The sequence below is a fragment of the Lathyrus oleraceus genome, chromosome 1 (genome assembly GCF_024323335.1).
Source record: "Lathyrus oleraceus cultivar Zhongwan6 chromosome 1, CAAS_Psat_ZW6_1.0, whole genome shotgun sequence".
NCBI lineage: Eukaryota > Viridiplantae > Streptophyta > Magnoliopsida > Fabales > Fabaceae > Lathyrus > Lathyrus oleraceus.
Genome location: NC_066579.1, coordinates 13310 through 36231, shown reverse-complemented (window position 1 = coordinate 36231; position 22922 = coordinate 13310). Strand labels below are relative to the sequence as shown.

Sequence of the window (22922 nt, the reverse complement as noted above, 5' to 3'; positions counted from 1 at the left end):
CAACATATAAATGTTAAAATGTAATTGACTAATAGAATAACTAACTATGCGTTAGTTATAAGATAGTTAGCTATGCGTGTGATTCCTTGCTATATAAACGGTTACTCATTCATGTAAACATATACCTTAAAGTTGCATTATTCAATAACAACTTTCTTTCTTATTCTAACAAGGTGTATGAAATGCTTATGCATTTCTACAACCCTTACTTCATGTGAAATAGCTCATATTGTTGTGTAAGTGTGTTCACTTTTGAACATTATACTTCACTTGATTTGTGATGGGCGAGCACTTAATTGCAATTATCTATCTATTTCTTTCCATATATTTCAATTTTTTTTCATGAAAATAAGTAACGTTAAAGAAAATATAACTACCAGTTATAAACGTAATTAAAATATAGCAACCAAAAACATTTTTAACACGGTGAACTCTTGTCATGTTTGTTTTCTCTCAACTAAAGCTCCAAACAATTTGATTCAAAGAGCAATTGAAACCACCCAAGTAACTTGGCAGCCCCAACAACACGAAAACGATAGGAGTTTCCAAGTAAGGTTACTCTGTAAGAAAGCTCCATGTCCCATCTCTTGCAATGATTCCACCAGCAACATGATTTTCTCTTCTTCATATGCAACATAAGGGTAATTTTTATGAAGCTTTTCGAGGGATTTAGATTCCCTAATATCAAAGATTTTATCCGAAGTTGTTAGGTAGTTAAGAAGACCAATATTAGTCGGGCACGGTTAATTGTGCACTCAATAAATGTTAAGAGAATATATAGTACATGTGTATATAGAGGTGATCATAGAAGAACAATCATAACTTCATGTTCTCTGCTGTGCCATCCACATCAAGTAGAGAAACTCTTCAAGTTCTACTTCCATTGTTCCTCCAACTCCGTTGTTGGATCCATCTCCAAATTAATCAATCAAGTTCTTTCTATATTCTTCCCGGCGAATATGCAGCAAGTATTGAATGGGAGAAGCTACCTGCATACTTGGTCCTGATTGATTGAAGAACATTAATCATCATGAGATATTATTACAACATTACAAAATAGAATATCCTGATATCATGGTAAAAAGAGGGATCCAGCTATCATTACATTACATTACATACTTTAACACAACCATATACACCAATCAATTCATTAATTTACTTACGAAGTTGGCTTTTCAAAATGGATCAACGAACGGGGGACCAATGTCTGATCAGTGAGTTTTACAAATAGATTGGTCCACCGCAAGGTTTGAAATTCTTTTCCGGCCTCCATATCCTTCCAGTGGCTTACTCTATGTTGCTGATCTTTTATAAACATAAGATTTTGAGAAAAACCAGAAGGCTGATAATTCTACCACACTAAGAACAGCCAGAAGAGCATAGAAGTAATCAAGATGCGCACGATTAAGATTACTTGCAAACCAGCCATCAGAGCCATCTTTACTTGTTCCTTTCTGAATAGCAGAGATGAGAAAGCTACTCAAAAAACTCCCAACCCCAAAAATACTTAAATAGAGTGAAAGACCCATACTTCTCAATTCATCAGGGACCTGGTCATAGAAAAATTCTTGCAGACCTACCATTGTAAAGACATCAGATACTCCAAACAGAACATATTGAGGAATCAACCACCAGATGCTCATAGGTATTGTCACACCTGGCATATCAATTAGCCCGTGGTCACGTGCCACTTTGAGTCTTTTCATCTCCACAAAAGCTGCAATTACCATAGAAATTACAGAAAAAAACATTCCAGTTCCAATTCTCTGTAGCATACTGATGCCAGAGGGTTTACCAGTAAAGGTTCTTGCTATAGGAACGATAATACGGTCATAAACAGGAATAAAAAGAACAATAGAGAGACTGATAATGGACTGAAGAGAAGCAGGGGGTACATAAAAACCAGGCAAAATTTTCCTGTCCAATGTAACACCTTGTTTCGTAAAGAAGGTAGAAGATTGGGAAAACACAATGGCAAAAATTAAACTCGTAGCCCATATTGGAACAAGCCTGAGGATTGCCTTCGCTTCTTCAACCTCAAAAACACTACAGGCTTTCCCATTTTCCTTTGATCCATCTGATGCAATTAATGCTTTGTTCAAGAAACTGCCACATTTGAGATACATGCAATTAGAAAGACATGCGAATTTAGAAACAAGATACAGACGAAAAGTTGAGTTGATACATGGTAAACAAAACTATTTTTATGCACTAGCTGCCACACATCAATGAATAACGAGAGAAATTAAAAAAATTGACACAAATTGAGGTTGTTTATTATTTGGCAATGACAAAAGCTGTTGGCAAAATTGATAACACACAAGACTATGTATTTAATTAGGCCAAAACAAACATACGGAGAGAAAAGGGGTTTTCCTTATTACATGACGCTAAGCTAAATTCGTTTTCATAAGTTTTAAGTCTAGAAGAATGCAAATTGTATATGAATGGGAGTGTAGTTACCTAAATTGTTGAGAAGGCTGGTGAGGCAAAGAAGGAGAAGGAGGAGGTTCCTGTTGAGTAGTTTGAAAGTTGGCGAGTGCAACAAAAAACACCCTACCAATTCTAGAAAAAGGGCCCCGTTGTTGATCCTCTGGGATGTTAAAGCGGTAAGTCCAAGTTCCAAGCAAGAAAAGAGACAAGGCTATTAGCATTCCAATGCAAGGGATGCCAAAACCAAGAACCCAACCAACATTGTCCTGAATATAGTTCAAGACGGATACAGAGACAAAGACACCTGCAGTAAAGGTAAAATACCACCAATTGAAAAAGGAGCTTCTAGACCTGCGTTCCCGCGGATGGTTGATATCAAATTGATCCGCTCCAAATGCCTGAACACAAGGCTTATGTCCACCTTGTGCAAATGCAACGAGATACAGAGAAAAGAAGAATAAAATTGCTTGGCCACCGACATTGGAAGGCAGTGTAGCGGACAACGTCAATAGGCTCAGTGCCTGAAAGCGAATGAGATTAATACAACGAATATGTGTTTTGCAAGGTGAAATTGTTAACAAATATTTAGAATATAGAATAGACAAACCAGAATGTAAATAAGGGATGCAATAAGGATGGTGCGGTAACGGCCAAGAAAAGAGTCGGCAAGAAAAGCACCGAGCAGAGGGAGTAAGGAGGCTGTTCCAGACCAGATGTTGACGTTCTCGGCGGCGGTTACGGTGGATTGACCGAGTGGCCCGGTCAAATAATTGATGAGGTTTGAAGTAATTCCATAGTAAGCAAACCTCTCAGCCACTTCCACACCTAGTTTAAGTTTGTTTGAATCATGCCATTTATAGATCAGAATAGAGATGAATGAATGAAGATTAGTTTGCTTTACTTACTTATAATGAAAGAAGCGGCCTTCCAACCACCAGATGTTGATCGTAGGACTGGGCGACCCTTAAAGTCTACAACACCATCTATAGTATCCGACTCCAATAACAGAGGAGTTTCAGAATCGCCGGCCATTTACTGCCGTGGAGGGAGGGAATTTAGCACAATGAATTGGGATCTCTCAATCATGTCATATATGGACCTTAATAATGTTTACTAAAGACAAAGGATGACATCTAACCATGTCAAAGTTGACTCAAATGAAATAAGAGGCTGCTCATTACACTCCAAACCTATACTCCCAAACCATATGAATTGTCAAAAATACCCCTTGTGTTTGAATTTCAAAATCCGATATCATTCTTTAGAAATTCTCCTGAAGATGAACCTGCTTTTAATGATGACAACTAATCTTTGATAATAATAACTAAAATACAAGCATAACAAGCGGTTAAAGATGCAAGCAGACAAAGATAGGGTTTAATGATCACTATAAAGATTCTTTGATGATGACATTCAGCTAGAATATATATCAAACCTCATCTCAAAGAAGAATTCAAGCAACTGCGTGTATAATTGATTGATATGACAAGTCTTGAAGCTTCAAAGTATGAACGAGAGGAAATGTAAAAGCTCGCCCTATCGCATCTGAGTGAACAATATGTTGTAAAACATAAAGTTATATGGCTAATCTCTCTCTCTCACACACACACACAAACAAGTTTTAAATTTTATTTTTCTTAAGAAAATATTTCTAAAAAATCTTGAAGTCATGCCAGTTAAATTGGTAACTGTCAGAAAACTTTTGGGCAATTTTTTCTACAGACCAATCGATTGACACTTATAACCAATCAATTGGGTTCGTTCAAAAATGTGACATAAACGTTTAGGATATTGTCTTAATGAATGGTAACAAATATATATATTTTATTTCCTTTAAGACCTTCTAAATGATTAATTAGGCCAACCAATTGATTTGAGCATGATGCCAATAGATTGACTCATTAATTTTGGCCACAATTTTTTTTCTTTTTTGCGTCAACATCTAACCTATAAATAGAGGTTCATTTCCTCATATTTACACATTTAGAATCGTGAACCCTCATATCTTACTCCTCACTCTCTCTAAAAATATTTTCTCACTTTCTTGACGGGTCATCATGAGGGGAAACATTCACATTGGATTAAACACCCACCTAAAGATCAAAGACTCAACCAAGCAAGTGAGAGAGACACTACATATTCACCCCAAACCTAAAGGTGATATGTGTATAGGTCCACTCACTTATAAAACGTCCAACCTCCATTTTTCCAAGTAATGCGAGACTAACAACTCACTTATTTCTCAACATTTCTCTCACTTAGAAATTTCGTTGTAGTGCTTTCGAGAAAGGTCTTTTGCAAGTGAGACATCTTTGTTTTTTTCTGAAATGGTAGTATTATAAATTTACCAAAGAACATATTTACCTTGGTTGAATAATTTATCCAATTAGAGATTATTTATTTGGGTTTGAAGCTAAACCCTTTAAAAGCTTTGTTTTTGGGATTTAGTTACTAAGTGGCCGATTCAACTCAAAGGATTATCCCGTTCAAAAGATTTCAACGGTTCAAGATCATCCCGATATAAAATCTCATATAGGTTCATGGCCAACCCGTCAAAACCTCTATTCGATTCGTAAGCTCATTTGGGTTAAAATATTTTTAAGGTTGGAGATTGTTGAAAAGTATATCTTTGGCAAATATTTTATATCGTATCCACAGAGATTGGTTGATATTACCGCCGTTCTATAATCCAAATGTTGTAAGTTTAGAAAGTAACAAGGTTGTTTTGGTTGGAAAGTTATCTTGTGAGTAAATATCACTAAAAACAATAAAATGGTTTTAATCTAATATAAAAGCTTGGCAAGATTGGAGTTCACTATTTCAAATGCTTATGATTCCTTATGATAAATAAATAGATTCAAGATTATTGATGATGTTCAAGTATCCTCTCAAAGTCATTTATGTCTAAATGATATTGTGATAATCACTATATTGATCCTTAAACGATCTCTCCACCTAACTATCAATATAGCAATCTTTAATGCTTAATACCAAAGAAGAGTAATGAATAAATCTATCTCTACAACTTATTCACTACTTGAAAATCTGTTTTATGTCAAGACTCAAATAATCTCTCTCGACAACTACTCAAATCTGGTTTTCAACTTAGGGCAAAAACAATATTCAATACATCAACAATCTTTATCATATATATAAATCAAATGGAATACATAAACATATGAGAATAGCTACTACCTCCAATCTTGACAAAGGGGAGTTTAGCTCCTCATCATCATTGTTCAAAGCAGAAAGTTAAAGAAGAAAAACTCTGTTTTTCTCTCTTACAAAAAGCTCTCAATATCAATGTGTGAATGATAATAGTCTTTTTTCTCAATGCCCTAGCATAATGTATTTGTTTCTAACAAAAAAGGTTGACATTTCCCTAATTGGTATTTGTCATCTAAAGCAGAAAAGCAATTCCCAGGCAGACATCAAAATGGCAATAAACTTTTCCTGCAAAACAGCACTTTTGACCCTCAGTCAGCTTGCTGGATTCGCAGCCTTCGTGGCGCGAAGGCAGTTCGCGGCGCGAACTGTTGCTTCTCTAGCTTCCTTGTTTGGTAAGCTTCCTCCAAGATGTGGTGTTGCAATCCAAGGCCTTTCTTATCCCAAAATTCTACAAAACTAACAAAAAGGTGAAATAACTATTCAAAACAAAATAAATTAAACCTAATTGCATTTATACAAAATAGTGAGAATAAAAGTGTGTAATTACATCAAAACTTGGTAAAAGGGACCAATAAAATGATATAAAAAGTATTACCAATTGGTCCCTAACAACTCTCCCCAACTTAGCATTTTGTTTGTCCCTAAACAAAAGTTTCCACCCTTACAACCAAAGCAATGACACAAAAGATTTAAGCAAAATTTTATCAAGGACATTCAAATGGTTCAAAAGTGTTTGGCATTTTCTCAATTCACCTATCTCAATTCTAGACAAAACATGAATAAGGGAAATGGTAAAGTGCAAAAATCATTCCAAGGAATTTAAAGCCATATATGTCAAAATTGAATCAAACTTACACACACATCATAATAATGATGAATAACATGAAGGGTTACTTTCACTCATCCAAGCAATTAAATCAACAACAACTCAAATCATGCGGTTATCACAACAAGTACCAAATCATGTGAAAAATGAGAATCAAGAGGTCTTTCAAGGTTGTAATGTGGCTTAGGTTACAAGAGAGGATATGATTAAGAGAATTCAACAAAGTTGCCTATCCTAAGGGAGCATTCTCAAACATTTAACTCTACACAATTTCCCTTTCTTTGATCCCTATCTTTTTCTTTTTCTTTTTTTCTTTTCAAATCCACACAACCATGAGCATTTTCTTTGCTTTTTTTTTCTATTCTTTTTTCTTTGCTCTATGGTTTCAAGGGTGATTTCTTTTTCTTGTTTCTTTTCATATTTTTACCCTTTCATAAAAACTCACTTTTCCAAGTTTCTAATCAACTTTTCACTTTACTCTCCCCAACTTTAGATTCCAAAACCAAATTTATTCAATAATGCTCCCTACTTAGAAATAAGCAAAAGGCAAAATTTTGCAAACAACTCGGTTTGAGGTTTCAACTGATACGAAAGAAATTAGGATTCATTTATTCCACAATTTTCAATTGATTTTACAATGATCAATCAAATGAATCCTAAAATAAGCTCAAAGGGGGTTAACTAAGGATTATTCCTCACAAGGTTAGTTGATTCAAACTTTTTGGTCCAGTGGTTTTTCTCACAAAAAATGCCTCTATCATTTTCAAAAATTTCACACAAAAATGGATTGATGCATGATTTAGCATGATAAGAATGAGTTAAAACAATGCTCGGTTTCCCGCTTTTTAGTGTACAATGGAAAGTCTCCTCACAAATGGTTAAGTCCTATTTTGATTCAAAACTGACATATACTTCAATGAAATTATGACTTGAAATTTGCATACACCATCAAACTACTCATGTTAAGTCTAGAAAGCGATAAAGTGTACCTTAAAATACCGACACTAATTCTTATCATAACCACTCGAAGTGTCCTCTACTTCTTTCTTTGCGATCATTTCTCGGTTGCTTAAGGCTTGACTTAAGAATAAGAACAATTAAACAAAAATGTTGGTAAACCAAAATTTGATTAAAACACACTTAAATCTCAACTATCATTCATGCAATTGTTAAAATACTAACAAAATTAAAGTGCCAAAATAAAGTCATGGTGAACTAGAGCCACCCAAAGTACATCAAAAATTCCCAAAAACAAAAACAGTACAAAGAAACTCAGAAATACAACAACTCTCAATTCTCCAAATTCTCAATCCTCCTCCTCTTCGTCACCACCTACATTTCCAAGAACATCTTCCATCTCCTCATTTGGGTAAGCACTGTCTCCTACACCCCCCATAAAATTTGGCCTGCCCTCAGGCCAATTTGCATAAGCTGCATAGTCCGCTTGCGAAGGAAAAGTGCGTGCCTCTGGTGCCAGAAACGTGTTCTGGAACTGCTGCTGCATGGCATCGAAAAGAAATGATTGAGACCTCCTGGAGGCCTCAAAGCTCTCACAACAGTAGTTGGCAAACGCCATCTGATCAAAGCCTGGGGTAGTGTGAGGTTGAGGTTGAGGTCTGGGTCTGGCTCGGGCTCTGGATGAAGAAGTTCCAGGTGCATCAGTCTTATCATTTTGGTTTTGCAGAAACCTGTTCAGATATGAGTCATTGATCACACTGGTGATCGAGAAGTGTACTTCCTCAGGGATGTGAACATTTGCCTTACGGCACAGTCCCATGATAAGTCCTGGATATGCGAGTACACCAACTTTGCCACCGAAATTGGTTCCGCTTAAAACCATCTTTCTCAGTTCGCCTGCAATGAGGGCTGCGACATCCACAGACTTCCCTACCATGATGCAGTACAATAGACACCCTACGTCCATAGGAATTGTGGTGGTGTGGCTTCTTGGTCGGATATTAGTCAACAGTAGCACCAGAAAAGCCCTAGCTCCCAAATTAAAATTTTCTCTTTTCCACAATTTCGGCTGTCCTTGATCATTCAGTTCGTAGGATTTTCCGCTGAGACATAGGGTAGCATTGACCGCTTCCAGATTCCACCTGTTAGCTGCCTCCATGGTGCTGTACTCACAACACTCACCCTCTCCGAGAGTTAGGGGATTACCCAGATAAGAATTAATGTCATCCCTTCCAAAGGAAACGATCTTTCCCCTTACCCTGGATCGGTAGATGAAAGCCGTACCCTCCTCGCGATGCATAGCATTCACATAAAATTCTCGAACAATATCGTAGTTGATTGCTGCTTCTGGTTTGCATAACTTCATCCACTTTCGTCGTTCAAAAGCAGCAACTACGCTATGATACACCCCGGTTGGAGCCAGCCGGATAAACCTCTCAGGCAAAATGGTTCTCTTAATGAGGCTCTCGAATCGTGCCTCGTGTTCATCACTTATGAACTTTCGGAATGAACGGGCTTGAGGAGGTGCCGTGGTTTTAGTTCTTTTGGACATCTGCAATCAACACCAGAACAACCACAGAACAAACATGAACAGGATTAGCAAACAATCAACACAAAAACATGGTGCTGGAATTCACAGTTCGCGGCGCGAACTCTGCGAATCCAGGAAATTTCCCAGAGCTTCCTAGGGTTCCTCAAGTGGGAAGCAATCTACTCCCAATCAATCAAAATTCTCAACTTTACCCTAATCCTACTCTAAATCAAACATGCATAGTGATTTCAAGAGGTAATCTACAGAAAAATTTGATTTCTAACCAACCCTAAATGAAAAACCCAAAAAGGATTGGAAAAGAGAAATTGAAGAGTACATACCTTTTGAATCACTAAATCTTGCTAACAATTGAAGATTTGAACAATGGGAACTGAAGAATTTTAAGATTTGGTGGGATTTTGAGAGTGGGGTAAAAGCGCGGCAAAGTTGGTTTGAAATGAGAAAGGTTTGAAATGAGAAAGGAAGTGACCTAAACAGAATTTAAGTGACTCTGTCACGCAGTGTTCGCGGCGCGAACAGGGGGTCGCGGCGCGAACTGCAAAAAACAGAACCCACTCAAAAGTTTTCATTCAGTTCGCGGCGCGAACAGGGGGTCGCGGCGCGAACAGCAAAAAACAGAACCCTACAATTCTAAAAAATTAACAGAGATAAAAATCACACAACAGAGAAAAATAAAATGCAAACTTACAACGTTGGGTTGCCTCCCAACAAGCGCTTTGTTTAACGTCGTTAAGAGCTCGACGGTCCACTGATTAGCCCGGTTTAAATAGAGACACGACACCCACATCACGATTTGCGTCGCCACTATGGTAGACTTTGAGTCTCTGCCCATTTACAGTCCAACTCTCTTGTGACTTTGGATCCTCGATCACAATGGCTCCATAATTGCGCACCTTTTTGACAACGAACGGTCCTGACCATCTTGACTTCAACTTACCAGGGAATAACTTCAACCTTGATTTGAAAAGCAATACCATTTGTCCGACATGAAACTCCTTGTGACGAACCTTTCCATCATGGTATTTCTCTTCAATTGCATCATTTCAGAAAGAATCATGCTTGTCATTTGGATGCTTCATAGCTTCAAAAAGATTAAAGGTCACCTCTTCGTCTTGCACTCTCACCTTCATTAGTCCATCATCTACGTCAATCATCATCCGAGCTGTTTTCATAAAAGGTCTTCCAAGAATTAGGGGCACATCACGGTCCTCATCCATCTCTACTATTACGAAGTCTACCGAAAATAAGAATTTGTCCACTTTCACTAACATGTCTTTAGCAATTCCGTATGGTGAGGTGGTGGACTTGTCGGCTAGTTGCAGAGTCATCCTTGTCGATTTGATCTCCACATTTCCCAATCTTTTCACAATGGAGAGGGGGATTAAATTGATGCTAGACCCCAAGTCAATCAAACCATTACCGATGTATGTGCTTCCAATGGTTACCGGTAAAACAACTCGGCCCGGATCAGACTCCTTCCTTGGGAGAGTCTTTTGGATGATGGCACTACACCGTGCATCAAGCAATATGGTTTCGTCTTCCACGTGTCTCCTTTTCTTTGTAAGAATGTCCTTCATGAACTTAGCATACCGTGGCATTTGTTCTAATGCATCAGCAAATGGAATGTTGATTTGGAGTTGCTTGAAGATGTCCATGAACCGTGTATAATGCCTAGCATTATCCTTCTTTGATGGTGCGTGCGGATATGGTAAATGTTGAACTGGAATGACCTTCACTCCTTTGTCTCCTTTTTTCTTCTTTCTTGGTTCGATTTCCTTATTCATTTCCGCTTCACACTGCTGTTCCTCCATCAATTGCTGGTTCTGCTGTTTTCGCGGCACGAAGGGAGATCGCGGCGTGAACTGAGTAGTTTCTGCCACTTTCTCCTTCCCACAAACCACATCCTCATTTTCCAGCACAGCATCCATATCATTCTCAACTGTAATTTCCTCACCTTTTTTACTTGCCAACTCTCTACCGCTTCTAGTAAAAATTGCTTTACAATGCTCCTTTGGGTTCGGTTGAGTGTTAGCGGAGAAAGAAGATCCTGCGTTTTGTTCCGACAGTTGCTTTGCAAGTTGGCCTACTTGAGTTTCCAGATTTTTAATTGCTGCTTCGTTACTCTTCTGATTCGCCATGGAAGCTTGCATGAATTGTTGAAGAGTGTCCTTTAGCTTGGAACTTCCTCCTTGCGATTGTTGGCCTTGAGAATTGGGGTGTTGATAAGGACTTTGCTGCTGAAAATTTTGATTGTTGAACCTTGATGGTTGGTAACCTTGATTGTTCCTTTGATAGCCTTGATTTTGATTGTTCACATAGCTCACTTCTTCTAGCGGAGGGCAAAAACCAGTAGGATGATCTCCTTGACATAACTCGCAACATGCTACTTGATATCGAACTTGAGAACTTTGAATCTCCTTCATTTGCTGTGGAAGCTTGACCATTTGTTGAGTAAGCAACTCCACTTGTTGAGAGAGTAGCTTGTTTTGAGCAAGAATGGCGTCATTGGTATTTAACTCAAGAACTCCCGGTTTACGTTGTGAAGGACTACGGTCATGTTGACTTTGACGATCATTGAGTGCCATCCGGTCAATAATAATGTTAGCTTCTTCCGCAGTCTTTGACATAAGAGAGCCACCCGCGGTAGCATCCAAAAGTGTTCTGTGAGTTGATTGGAGCCCATTTAGAAAAATATGGATTTGAGTGAGCTCATCAAAACCATGACCCTTGCATTTTCTCAACATTGACTTGAATCTTTCCCAAGCCTCATTTAAAGACTCGTTGCTTCCTTGAGTGAATACTGCAATAGCCGTTTTGGCTTCCATGAATCGGGATTGAGGGAAATATCTTTCTAAGAACTTTTCTTCTAACAAATTCCAATCCGTCATCACTCTTGCCGCTTGATCAAGGTACCACTCTTTTGCCTTCCCCACTAAGGAGTGTGGGAACATCCTTTTGAATAGTGCCTCTTCACCCGTTTCATCAATTCCCGTAGAACCCGCAATCTCATAAAATTTGATGAGATGGGTATATGGATCTTCATGATCCATTCCGGTGAATGGATTTGCATAGAGAAGTTGGAGGATTCCGATCTTCATCTCCGTATTTCTTCCTCCACGGGCAAATTGAGCATTTCTTCGTGGACTATTAGCGGACATTTCGGTACGATTGTCATCCACCATGTTTCCGTCACAAGCCTCTACAACCACTTCTTCGATTGGAATAAGTGCGGAAGTAGATGCTTCTTCTCTCCGGTTCCTCTCTTCGGCTAGTTTCCTTCTTCTTCGTGTTTTGCTATTGAGCTTCCGAAGTGTTCTTTCAATTTCAGGATCGAATTGAAGTTGCTCCTCGGTTGCTCTTCCCCGCATGCACTAGAATCTACAAAACTAACAAACCAAGTGAAACAAAAGAGAGATAATAATAAATGTAACACAACTTAAAACAAAGAATTATTGCAATGCTTGTAATATCGACACCAATCCCCGGCAACGACGCCAATTTGTTGAAAAGTATATCTTCGGAAAATATTTTATATCGTATCCACAGAGATTGGTTGATATTACCGCCGTTCTATAATCCAAATGTTGTAAGTTTAGAAAGTAACAAGGTTGTTTTGGTTGGAAAGTTATCTTGTGAGTAAATATCACTAAAAACAATAAAATGGTTTTAATCTAATATAAAAGCTTGGCAAGATTGGAGTTCACTATTTCAAATGCTTATGATTCCTTATGATAAATAAATAGATTCAAGATTATTGATGATGTTCAAGTATCCTCTCAAAGTCATTTATGTCTAAATGATATTGTGATAATCACTATATTGATCCTTAGACGATCTCTCCACCTAACTATCAATATAGCAATCTTTAATGCTTAATACCAAAGAAGAGTAATGAATAAATCTATCTCTACAACTTATTCACTACTTGAAAATCTGTTTTATGTCAAGACTCAAATAATCTCTCTCGACAACTACTCAAATCTGGTTTTCAACTTAGGGCAAAAACAGTATTCAATACATCAACAATCTTTATCATATATATAAATCAAATGGAATACATAAACATATGAGAATAGCTACTACCTCCAATCTTGACAAAGGGGAGTTTAGCTCCTCATCATCATTGTTCAAAGCAGAAAGTTAAAGAAGAAAAACTCTGTTTTTCTCTCTTACAAAAAGCTCTCAATATCAATGTGTGAATGATAATAGTCTTTTTTCTCAATGCCCTAGCATAATGTATTTGTTTCTAACAAAAAAGGTTGACATTTCCCTAATTGGTATTTGTCATCTAAAGCAGAAAAGCAATTCCCAGGCAGACATCAAAATGGCAATAAACTTTTCCTGCAAAACAGCACTTTTGACCCTCAGTCAGCTTGCTGGATTCGCAGCCTTCGCGGTGCGAAGGCAGTTCGCGGCGCGAACTGTTGCTTCTCCAGCTTCCTTGTTTGGCAAGCTTCCTCCAAGATGTGGTGTTGCAATCCAAGTCCTTTCTTATCCCAAAATTCTACAAAACTAACAAAAAGGTGAAATAACTATTCAAAACAAAATAAATTAAACCTAATTGCATTTATACAAAATAGTGAGAATAAAAGTGTGTAATTACATCAAAACTTGGTAAAAGGGACCAATAAAATGATATAAAAAGTATTACCAATTGGTCCCTAACAGAGATAAGTCTGGTATAAAATCTCATAGGTTTGTGGTCATTTCATCGAAATCGCAATTAGGTTCGTGAGCTCAACCTAATTCAAAAGTTCTCCTTGGTTCAAGATATCCTGTGTAAAATCTCGGTTTATCATGAGGACTAACCGCTCCAAGTTACTATTTTAGAAAGAAAATTAATCGCTTCAATCCTTCGTTTGGAAGGAAGACTAACCGCTTCTCTCATATGTTTGTTGTTTGGTTGAAAGTTAGATATAAATTTTATTTTCCTTGTATAAGGGGGTTTGAGAGTTCAACCTAATAAAAACTTTTAAGATTTACTGGATACTCTAAAGAATAAATGTTGGGGAGATAATTAAGTATTTTCTTTTTGGCTGAACCTCTATAATTCATGGTGTTATTTATCTATCCCTTAAGTATTCATTTTCCGCATTTTATTTTACATTGCTAATTTTAAAAATCCTTTTAAAAATGATTTTAAACTATGAAAATGTTCTTAAAAGTTTTCAAACTACCATTTTTATGAAAAACACAACTCATCCCCTCTTGTGTATGGAGTCATAAGTTCAACAAGTGACATCAGAGTCTAACTCCAGTTTAAGGACTAATCGTCTCAGAAGGAAGATGACTTCCAATACAATTTTAAACAATAGCTCTTTTCTAAAGACACCTCCACCTTTTAATGGTGCTATGTTTGAAAGATTGAAAGCTAGATTTAGAATCTTTATTCAAAGTATTAATAGTAAATTATGGGAAATTATAATCATCAATCTGTTTATCTCTACCCACCAAATACATGGAGAAGTAGTGGATAAAATCGATTCTCTTTGGACCGTAGAAGAAAAGAGAAAATTTGAAATAGATTTCAAGTCAAGAACATTATAGTTATGACTTTAGATGATAGTAAACTTTCTTATATCTATAATTGTAAAATCGCCAAGGAAATGTGTGATACTATTAAAATGATATAGGGAGTTTCTCCAAGTATCTAACAAAAGAAGATGAACACACGAGACTAAGAAGATGAATATATTAGTCATCAATGTTTTTCAAAGCTTAAAAGTGCTAAAAATCATATTGGAATTTTTTTCACTAATCAATATCTAAGAATTAAGAATTAGAAACATAATCCAATCCTTGAATAAAAAGATGGGAATGTATGCAAATCTCTGGAAAATTAAAGAATGAGGAAATCATAGAAATATTGAACAAAATAGTTCAATTAATTAAATATGAAGGTACAAGCTCAAACACTAAAGAATCATCTACTTCATAAATCTTCTATCAAATAACTCCCATGGCTTCGAAAGAACATACTCAGTAATTGAATGATCTTCAGAAGATTCAACATCGAATGAAAGAACATCATTTTAAGAGGCTGCGAAGAAGAAGTATCGTCTAGTGGAATCTTCGGAAAAAAGAAGAGAAGATGAAGCACTTAAAAATAAATAAGAATCAACCTCGGGGAGAACTATAAAAGAATCCTCCTCAAACAAAGAACATGAAGTTTGCTTAAAGATCCTACGACAAATATGTTAATAAGTGTCATACCCCAATTTTGCCATACCATTTATTGCATTACCCAATTCTAGTTTTCTTTTCATCTGCATCAACACGACCATTGTATTTGGTCATGCATTTCATCAGTCAAGATCATTCATCTATAAAATAAAAAAGTCAAAGGTTTTACTCTTTTGTGATTTTGGCTTAATCTCTTCATTTGCATTGTTTCATTTGCTCTCATTTACATTTTAAGTCAATCATTGGCATGAATTTAAGGGATAGGTCAAAAGTTAAGAAGTTTGACTTTTGACTTTGATCACTTTATTTGTAATTGTTTTTTTTCTCTTTTGGTATTAATTTGATTTTGTTTTTGGTTTGGTATTAATCAAATTTTATGGTTTAGTTTGTATTAAATAAAGATCAATTTCAAAGTAAAACAAAATCATCTTTATTAGATAAATAATTGGCATAAAATACAAAGAAAAGAGTTTAATTCTATCACTTTTTAAATAAAATACAAGTTTGGGGTAGTGCTTATTATTTTGGGTTCATTGTGGTTATTGGTCGGCGTTTAGTCGGAGAAGACGATGGTGGCCACCGTGGGCCGCCACACCGATATTACTCCGACGAAGGATTTTAGAGAGAAATATGAGAGTGTTTTGGCTTAAGAGAGAGAATGATGAAGTTGAAATGAGGGAGGAGACTCGACTTCCCCTCTTTTTCTCTCTTTCTAGACTTGACGGGTGGAGGATAAGTGGCATCCTCTAACGCCCTTGATCCAGACACTTGTCCCTTGCGTGGCAAGATCATACCATTGATCTTGTGGACCATCTTCCCCTTGGACCTCATCTCATGCACTCTTCCTTACCATATTACCATGCACCGTGCTTGCACGTGCCTTTTGATCTTGTGTGATTAGATCTAGGGGCTAAGGGTTGAGTTAACGTAAGTTGAATCCCCTTCCCTTTGTTGACCATTGACATGCGCCCTTGGGCCTTGTGGACTTCTTTTGGGCCCATTTTCTCTTCACCCCCCATTATTTCTATTTTGCAACTTTTTTATTACTTAATTTATTTAGTTTTTATTTTTTTTATGGATTTTTATGGGCCTTGGGCCTCACACTTATTATTGCTAATCCCACAATCCTTTTATTTCTCTTGCATCCCCATTTATTTGTTATTATTATTTTATTTATGTAATTTAATTATTACAATTAATTAAATAAATGAATAATAATAATAAACAATAATATTATAAATAAATATTTTATAAAAAAAACCTTGATTTTATTTACTTTTATTATTATTGTTTTTATTTATTTCTTTAATTGTTACAATTAATTAAATAAATAAATAACAATAAAAATAAATATAGATAAATAATTAAGTGAACATTTTCATATACAATTAAAACCCTTGGTCCAACGTCAAGTGAATTTTCAAAACCTTTGGTCCAACGCCAAGTGACTTTTCAAAAGCTCATTTACCTCGATTAATTTCATATTGATTCAAATCAAATCTTTTCCCGAGTCAAGCATAACATTAAAATATTTTTAAAATAAAATCGAAAGAAAATGAACATTGGAGTCCCACATTCCATGAAAATCTCGAATGATCGGCACCGAGGCACACATCTTGGATTAACCGCTTATTCTTTCTTTCATTCTAAAACATTTAATTCAAACTTGGACAAAAAAAGAACATTGGCGTCTTGCATTCCATGAAAACCTTAAACAATCGGTTCCGGGGCACACATCTTGGTCTTACCAAACGTTGGTTGCCTGTAAACAAATTTTATATACACTTTGAATGAAAATGAAACATTAAAGTCTCGCATTCCATGAAAACCCCGAATAATTGGCCCTGAGGCACACATCTCGGTCCTAATGAGCATTCATCATTCTCTTAAAAAACACTCAACAAATCAAACCTATTTTCTCGCCCTTGTGCGATCTAAAACCTTTTCAAAAAGAACATTGTTTAATACGTTCAACCGCGACATAAACAAGTGCTTAAGCCTCGCCCGCGAGCATACAAACCAAAACGTTTAACCTCTAGAATGCGATCTAAGCAATCATTCAATAAAATAAACCAGCCAATGCGTAGTTTTCTACAAGGAACTATGTAACTTTGAATTCCTCATTGTAACTGAGGATACGTAGGAGAGAGACTCACAATCTCGTCCAACACCCTAATGAAAACATTTTTACGACCCCTTCTCTTTTCCTTTTTGTTGCAGTGAGAATCGGAGACCAAGCTATTGGATTAACTTGACTCACAAAACATTGATATCACCACCAAACTTTTATTTTTCCAAGGGAAGGGGAAAAGATTCAAAATAAACCCAAAAATAAACATGCATAGAAAATAGTAAAACTAGAAGCAAAGCAAGTAGAGATCAAAGGTACGGGGGTTGATTATGCAAAGGGAAGGTATTAACACCCTAAGCATTTGTAGTACTCTACAGGAACCTTTTGAATTTATCTATGTTTTGGTTTAAAAGTTGTTTGCATTTTTGAATGGGTCAATAAAAGGGGTAAAAATGTTTTGGAAAGTGTTACTTGACTAATGGTAAGTCAAAGTTTGAGTTTGAGATGCTTCATGTGTACTAAAGCATTTGAAAGTGTAATTGAAAAATCCATTGACTAAAAGCAAGTCAAGGTTTGTGTTTGAAATGCCTCATGTGTACTAAAGCATTTTTGAAAGGGTAATTTAAAGTCCATTGACTAAAAGTAAGTCAAGGTTTTTGTGGGTGTTTTAGCTTGAAAAAGGGGTAGGCTTTAGTTTAGCGTAAATGCATGAATGAACAAACAAAGTCAACAAACAAACAAACTGTACATGACTAGGAAGTCAACATAATATCTTTTCCCTTGGATTTAGATACATAAATTGGTAAGACATGAACAAGCTACTTACATGTTTTTGAGGCATGATGAACATAAACAAGACATGACAAAGATTTACATAACACCAAAAGAGATGGCACATGAACAAGGATGAGATACATGTTCAACATTATGGAGGTTTATGAAGGAAATACTTTAATGAAATGATAAACAATTACATGACATGAATATAACATAACAAATTGAGATAGAATACAAGTGGAGTATCACAAGACATGATTAAACAAGTGTATATTCAAGGTGACTTGTGAGTAAAGTGTATATGACATGTACAAAGCAAAACCCAAAATGGGGAGGCATCATTGTGAAGAAAAGACATGTGGGAGACAAGTTAAGTCCTAAGTCATACCAAGGTATAAACATGTTTACATTTAGGCAACTAGGAATGATTTAATAATCAAGACATAAACAAACAAGCCATATATTAATTCAAAGACATGAAGAGGAACAAACTCAAGTGGAAACTCTAGTCATGTATCAAGGTGTTCTTGCAAAGTTCTTAACCAAAAACTTAATCTCAAGATTGTTTAATCAACATACTTTTCAAGTTTAAGTCATTTTAATCATGGTATGGAAGGCAAAAAGTCAAGACAACATGTTAAAAACATAGAACAAGGCCTAAACACAAAACAACAAAGTTATACAAACATTTAAGGTCCATTAAGTTAAGGAAAACATCAAAAGAAAGTCATTTGAAATGCATAAAATACTTAAAAAGGACCAATTTTTAACCTACTAAAAATACATGGAATAAATATTATTTTTGGCATTTGTTTGTGGAATCATAAAATAGGGAGGACAAATAAGAAGTGTGAAAAAGAATGACTCAAAAAGATTAAAAATACTCATAGAAATAAATATTGTAAGTTGTGAAAAAGACGAGAAAAATAAATTTGGTAAAAGAAAAATAATAAAAGGTTTGAGGCGAGGGGGGTTCAAACCCCAGACCTAAGGCTCACAAACACACTCCAAACACATGCTTCATCCACTAAGGTGCAATGCCCAAGTCATGGGCTAACTGAAAGCGAAAAAATATATATCAAATTAAAATTTAGAAATTAAAAATGGTGTCACCTTCTTCCTTCTTCCTCATTCACGGTTTTTTATTTTTTCATTTTTTCTTCCAAACTTCCAACACTCATAACTCTCTCATTTTTCCTTGAAAATCAAAGTTGTAAAAACCAAATTTGCTCAGTTTTTCACAAGGGACACAATGGTATAATTTTAACAATATGAAACTAAAAAAATAATGCACACAAAGCTCAAAACCAGTCATAAACCATAATTATTCAACTATCAACAACTTCCAACATAAGCATGATAAATTACAAACAGTTGAAGGAACACAATCCATACATTAATGTCTACATTTTCAATTTAGAAATCGAGTAGTAATGATGTATGTATGATGAGTTTCAAAGTGCAATAATATTTACCTATTGGAGCAAGGTCCAATTCCTCTTTTCAAACTTCCAGAAGTAAGATAATGATCCCCTTAGCTTTGTTGAACCTTAAGAAGAGCGTTTGAGTGCTTGGTTTATTCTGCAACTGCTCCAAAGTTTCTGTCCGAATCTTCTTTCAAGTGATGATAATGAGGTTCGGAAAATGATGATCTTGATGTTACATAAGTGGTCTAAGTGTTTAGACAACTTCTAATGGATGTTTAGAAGATGTTTGGTTGGTTGGTCGAGTAAAATTTCAACAGAAACATAACTTGGGATTTTGAGGTAGAGAGAATTTGCTACAAAGGTGTTATTGTGCAAGTTCTAGTGTGTGATGATTTGAGGCTTGGATCTCTATTTATAGAGGCTCCACATGGTGTAAGTAACTTGAATAAATCAAGTTTGGTTCATATGGAATAGTAGTTTGATCATTTGGTTTCATTTTGCACAAAAGACAAAACTTGATCATGATGAAAGGTGGAGTGAAAAGAGGAGATGAATCATGATTTTATGACTTCTAAAGGTTGCTTCTATCCTCTAAAGATTTCTTGTGATCTTTAGAAAACAATTTGGAAGCTCCAAGCAAGAGTTGTTGGAAAAGTTGCCCTTTATGAAAATGGATATAGAGCTTTATGCAAATCCTTCCAAATATGATATCAAGTTTTGGTTAATGGCTCAATTCATTGTGTAATACCCCAAGGAATTGTGTAACTTTATGATTAGAGTGTTATTGAGAAGAAAAGTAGCTTGAAAAGAAAGATTGTGCAGCATTGGCTTGGATTTGCACAAGGACTTGCTATGAAGAATAACCTGAATTTCAGTTTTTGAAGGCTATGTTCATCTCTTCGAACTCAAAATTCAAGTGTGATAAATTTGTGATCTTGGACTTTTTGGAAAGCTGGAAACATCCTCTACAACTTTCATGTTTTAAGTTTTCCTTGACTCAATTGGTATCTTGGTGAAAAATTGGCATAAAATTAGTCATTTGACTAGGTCAGCATGCTGAAAATTTCACCAAGTGTTTTATCACTTTAAAAGCAAATAAATCCTCCACTTCATGGCCCCATATCTCCTCATCCATGCATTTTTTGGGTTTCATCACCTAGGACAAAGTTGAATTATTAAGAAAGACCTTTAATTTGATCATTGGAGTAAAGAAAATGGTGGATTGGATCACAAGTTATGGCCTTGGAAAGTTGGGTACTTGGACATGATTTTTAGGGACTAAGTGAAAATTCCAAATTCTCCATCTTTGCCCCTTTTGCAAGTAATCTTGATTTTCTTGATTAAAATTTATAAAATGACTTAATTGATCATATTTTCATGATCCTTGACTTGAAAAGTCCATAGTTGACCAGAAATCTTAAAAAGTCAATCTTTGACTTTAGGCATCTGTTGACTTTTCATCAGTTGTGTTCAAAACTTTCATCTGCTCATGAAACTAACTTCTTGAGCCATTTTAATTATATGAGTGGGTTACGAGTACACATTTGAGGACCTTGGATCATGCCTCAAGCCATAGGATCATGCTTTGGTCAAATAGTCAACATTAAGCTGACTTTGACAAAAAAAACCCTAATTTGGAGTGCCAGATGAATTGTGGCTTGATGAACTTGAATTGAGGTGAGTAAAAACTTTGATTGTTGATGGAGGGAGAATATTTATCACCTTGATATATTTATGATCACACTAAGCCTTTATTAATCCATCCCTTGAACTTCTTGAGTCCAAAACCCTAACTTGCAATCAAAGCAAAGCAAGACATATATTTTTTGTATTTTTGTGGGGTTAGCAAAGCATAAGGATATACACAAAAGTATATGATGACCTTGATGTTATGATAATGATACAAGTGCTAAGGGATCTTAGGGGTGAAAATTAGGGTGTTACAGCTGCCCCTATTTAAGTTTCCTTCATTCAGAGATATGAAGGTTGAAATCTTTGTCTCGACGAGATTGGAGAGACTTAAATATTAAAATGCACAATTGTTGATCCTAACATACCACAATGATGCTTATGATATGATGTGAATGAAAGACTCTGAATTTCGTGGGTAATGATGCCACAAGAGAGACACTACTGCTAGAGAAACCAAGCAGAGAGAAGATTGACTAACACCGGGGAATAACACCAAAGGCTAACAAACTGGGGAAAGTGTTTAAATTACTAGGGGTAAAATTAACACATTTCTTTCATCATCTTGTTGTTCAAGTTTGATCCATTATTAGTAATGATCTTACTTGGAACACCATAACGACATATTAGTTGATTCTTGATAAATCAGACCACCACTTTCTTGGTTACATTGGTGTATGATGTAGCTTCGACCCACTTGGTAAAGTAATTAATGGCCACTAGAATGAAACGATGTCCGTTCGAAGCTTTAGGTTCTATCATACCAATCATGTCAATTCCCCACATAGAGAAAGTCTAAGGAGATGAGATAACATTGAGAAGAGTTGGAGTCACATGAATCTTATCAACATAAACATGACATTTATGAAACTTCTTCACATATTTGCATCAGTCAGATTCCATTGTTAGCCAATAGTAACCTGCTCTTAACATCCTTTTAGCCATTGAATTTCCATTGGCATGGGTACCAAAGGATCCTTCATGAATTTCCGTCATCAGCATGTCTGCTTCGTGTCTATCCACGCATCTGAGCAAGACCATGTCAAAGTTTCTCTTATATAACACATCTTTATCCAGAAAGAAGGTACCAACCAACCTTCTAAGAGTCTTCTTATCTTTGTTTGATGCCCCAGGTGGGTACTATTGTATTTGAATAAATCATTTAATATCATGATACCATGGTTTGTCATCAATGACCTCTTCCGCATCGAACATATGAGTAGGTCTGTCAAGGCGTATAACATTTATTATGTGCACACCATTCCATCGGTTCACAATAATCATGGAGGATAAAGTTGCCAGAGAATCTGCTATTTGATTCTCCTCACAAGGTATATGATGAAATTCAATTTGGTTGAGGAAAGTTGACAACCTCCTAGCATAATCTTGGTAAGGAATCAAACCAGACTGACGGGTTTCCCATTCTCCTTTGATCTGATTAATCACCAAAGCTGAAATTCCATATACATCCAAAATTTTGATTCTCAAGTCGATAGCCTCTTCAAGACCCATAATACACACTTCATACTCTACCACGTTGTTCGTAGAAGTGAATGTCAATCTTGCGGTAAATGGAATATGAGAACCTTGAGGAGTGACAATGTCCACCCCAATTCCATTTCCATAAGAATCAACAACTCCATCAAATATCAAGCCCCAACGAGATTCTGGATCTGGCCCTTCACTTGGCAACAATTCATCACAATCTTTCGCTTTTAAGTACATTACATCCTCACCGGGGAAGTCAAATTGAATGGATTGATAGTCGTCAATTGGCTGGTGAGCTAAATGGTTAGCCAAGATACTTCCTTTTATTGCCTTCTAGGTATGGTACTCAAT

The 22922-nt window shown here is 36.0% G+C and overlaps 2 protein-coding genes across 3 annotated transcripts; both read right to left on the bottom strand.

Moving 5' to 3' along the window:
* Window positions 1–729: 729 nt before the first annotated feature.
* Window positions 730–3591, bottom strand: LOC127073137 (protein NRT1/ PTR FAMILY 5.10). 2 transcript variants are annotated; one of them, XR_007803237.1, is made up of 5 exons: window positions 3339–3591; window positions 3041–3258; window positions 2464–2954; window positions 1164–2106; window positions 730–1003 (listed from the first exon to the last, which is right to left on the bottom strand). XR_007803237.1 is itself a non-coding variant. In XM_051040678.1 (4 exons), the coding sequence occupies exons 1-4, from the start codon at window positions 3463–3465 to the stop codon at window positions 1293–1295; spliced, it is 1650 nt and encodes a 549-aa protein (XP_050896635.1). In that variant the 5' UTR covers window positions 3466–3591; the 3' UTR covers window positions 730–1292. The 2 variants fall into 2 exon arrangements, 1 of the variants encoding a protein (XP_050896635.1); XM_051040678.1 differs by having other exon boundaries at window positions 730–2106.
* Window positions 3592–22241: 18650 nt separating this feature from the next.
* On the bottom strand, window positions 22242–22808 carry LOC127086365 (uncharacterized). Its single transcript, XM_051027120.1, has one exon. It carries the CDS (start codon window positions 22806–22808, stop codon window positions 22242–22244), a length of 567 nt encoding a protein of 188 aa, XP_050883077.1.
* Between the last annotated feature and the right edge of the window lie 114 nt (window positions 22809–22922).

What these genes read in the sequence shown, in the direction of transcription:
- LOC127073137 (XM_051040678.1), bottom strand. Translation starts at nt 3,465, where the DNA reads ATGGCCGGCGATTCTGAAACTCCTCTGTTATTGGAGTCGGATACTATA. An exon ending in CATCCCTTATTTACATTCTG is followed by an intron (nt 2,955 to 3,040) that starts GTTTGTCTATTC and finishes ATTCGCTTTCAG; the next exon opens with GCACTGAGCCTATTGACGTT. An exon ending in CAGCCTTCTCAACAATTTAG is followed by an intron (nt 2,107 to 2,463) that starts GTAACTACACTC and finishes CAAATGTGGCAG; the next exon opens with TTTCTTGAACAAAGCATTAA.
- LOC127086365 (XM_051027120.1), bottom strand. Translation starts at nt 22,808, where the DNA reads ATGTACTTAAAAGCGAAAGATTGTGATGAATTGTTGCCAAGTGAAGGG.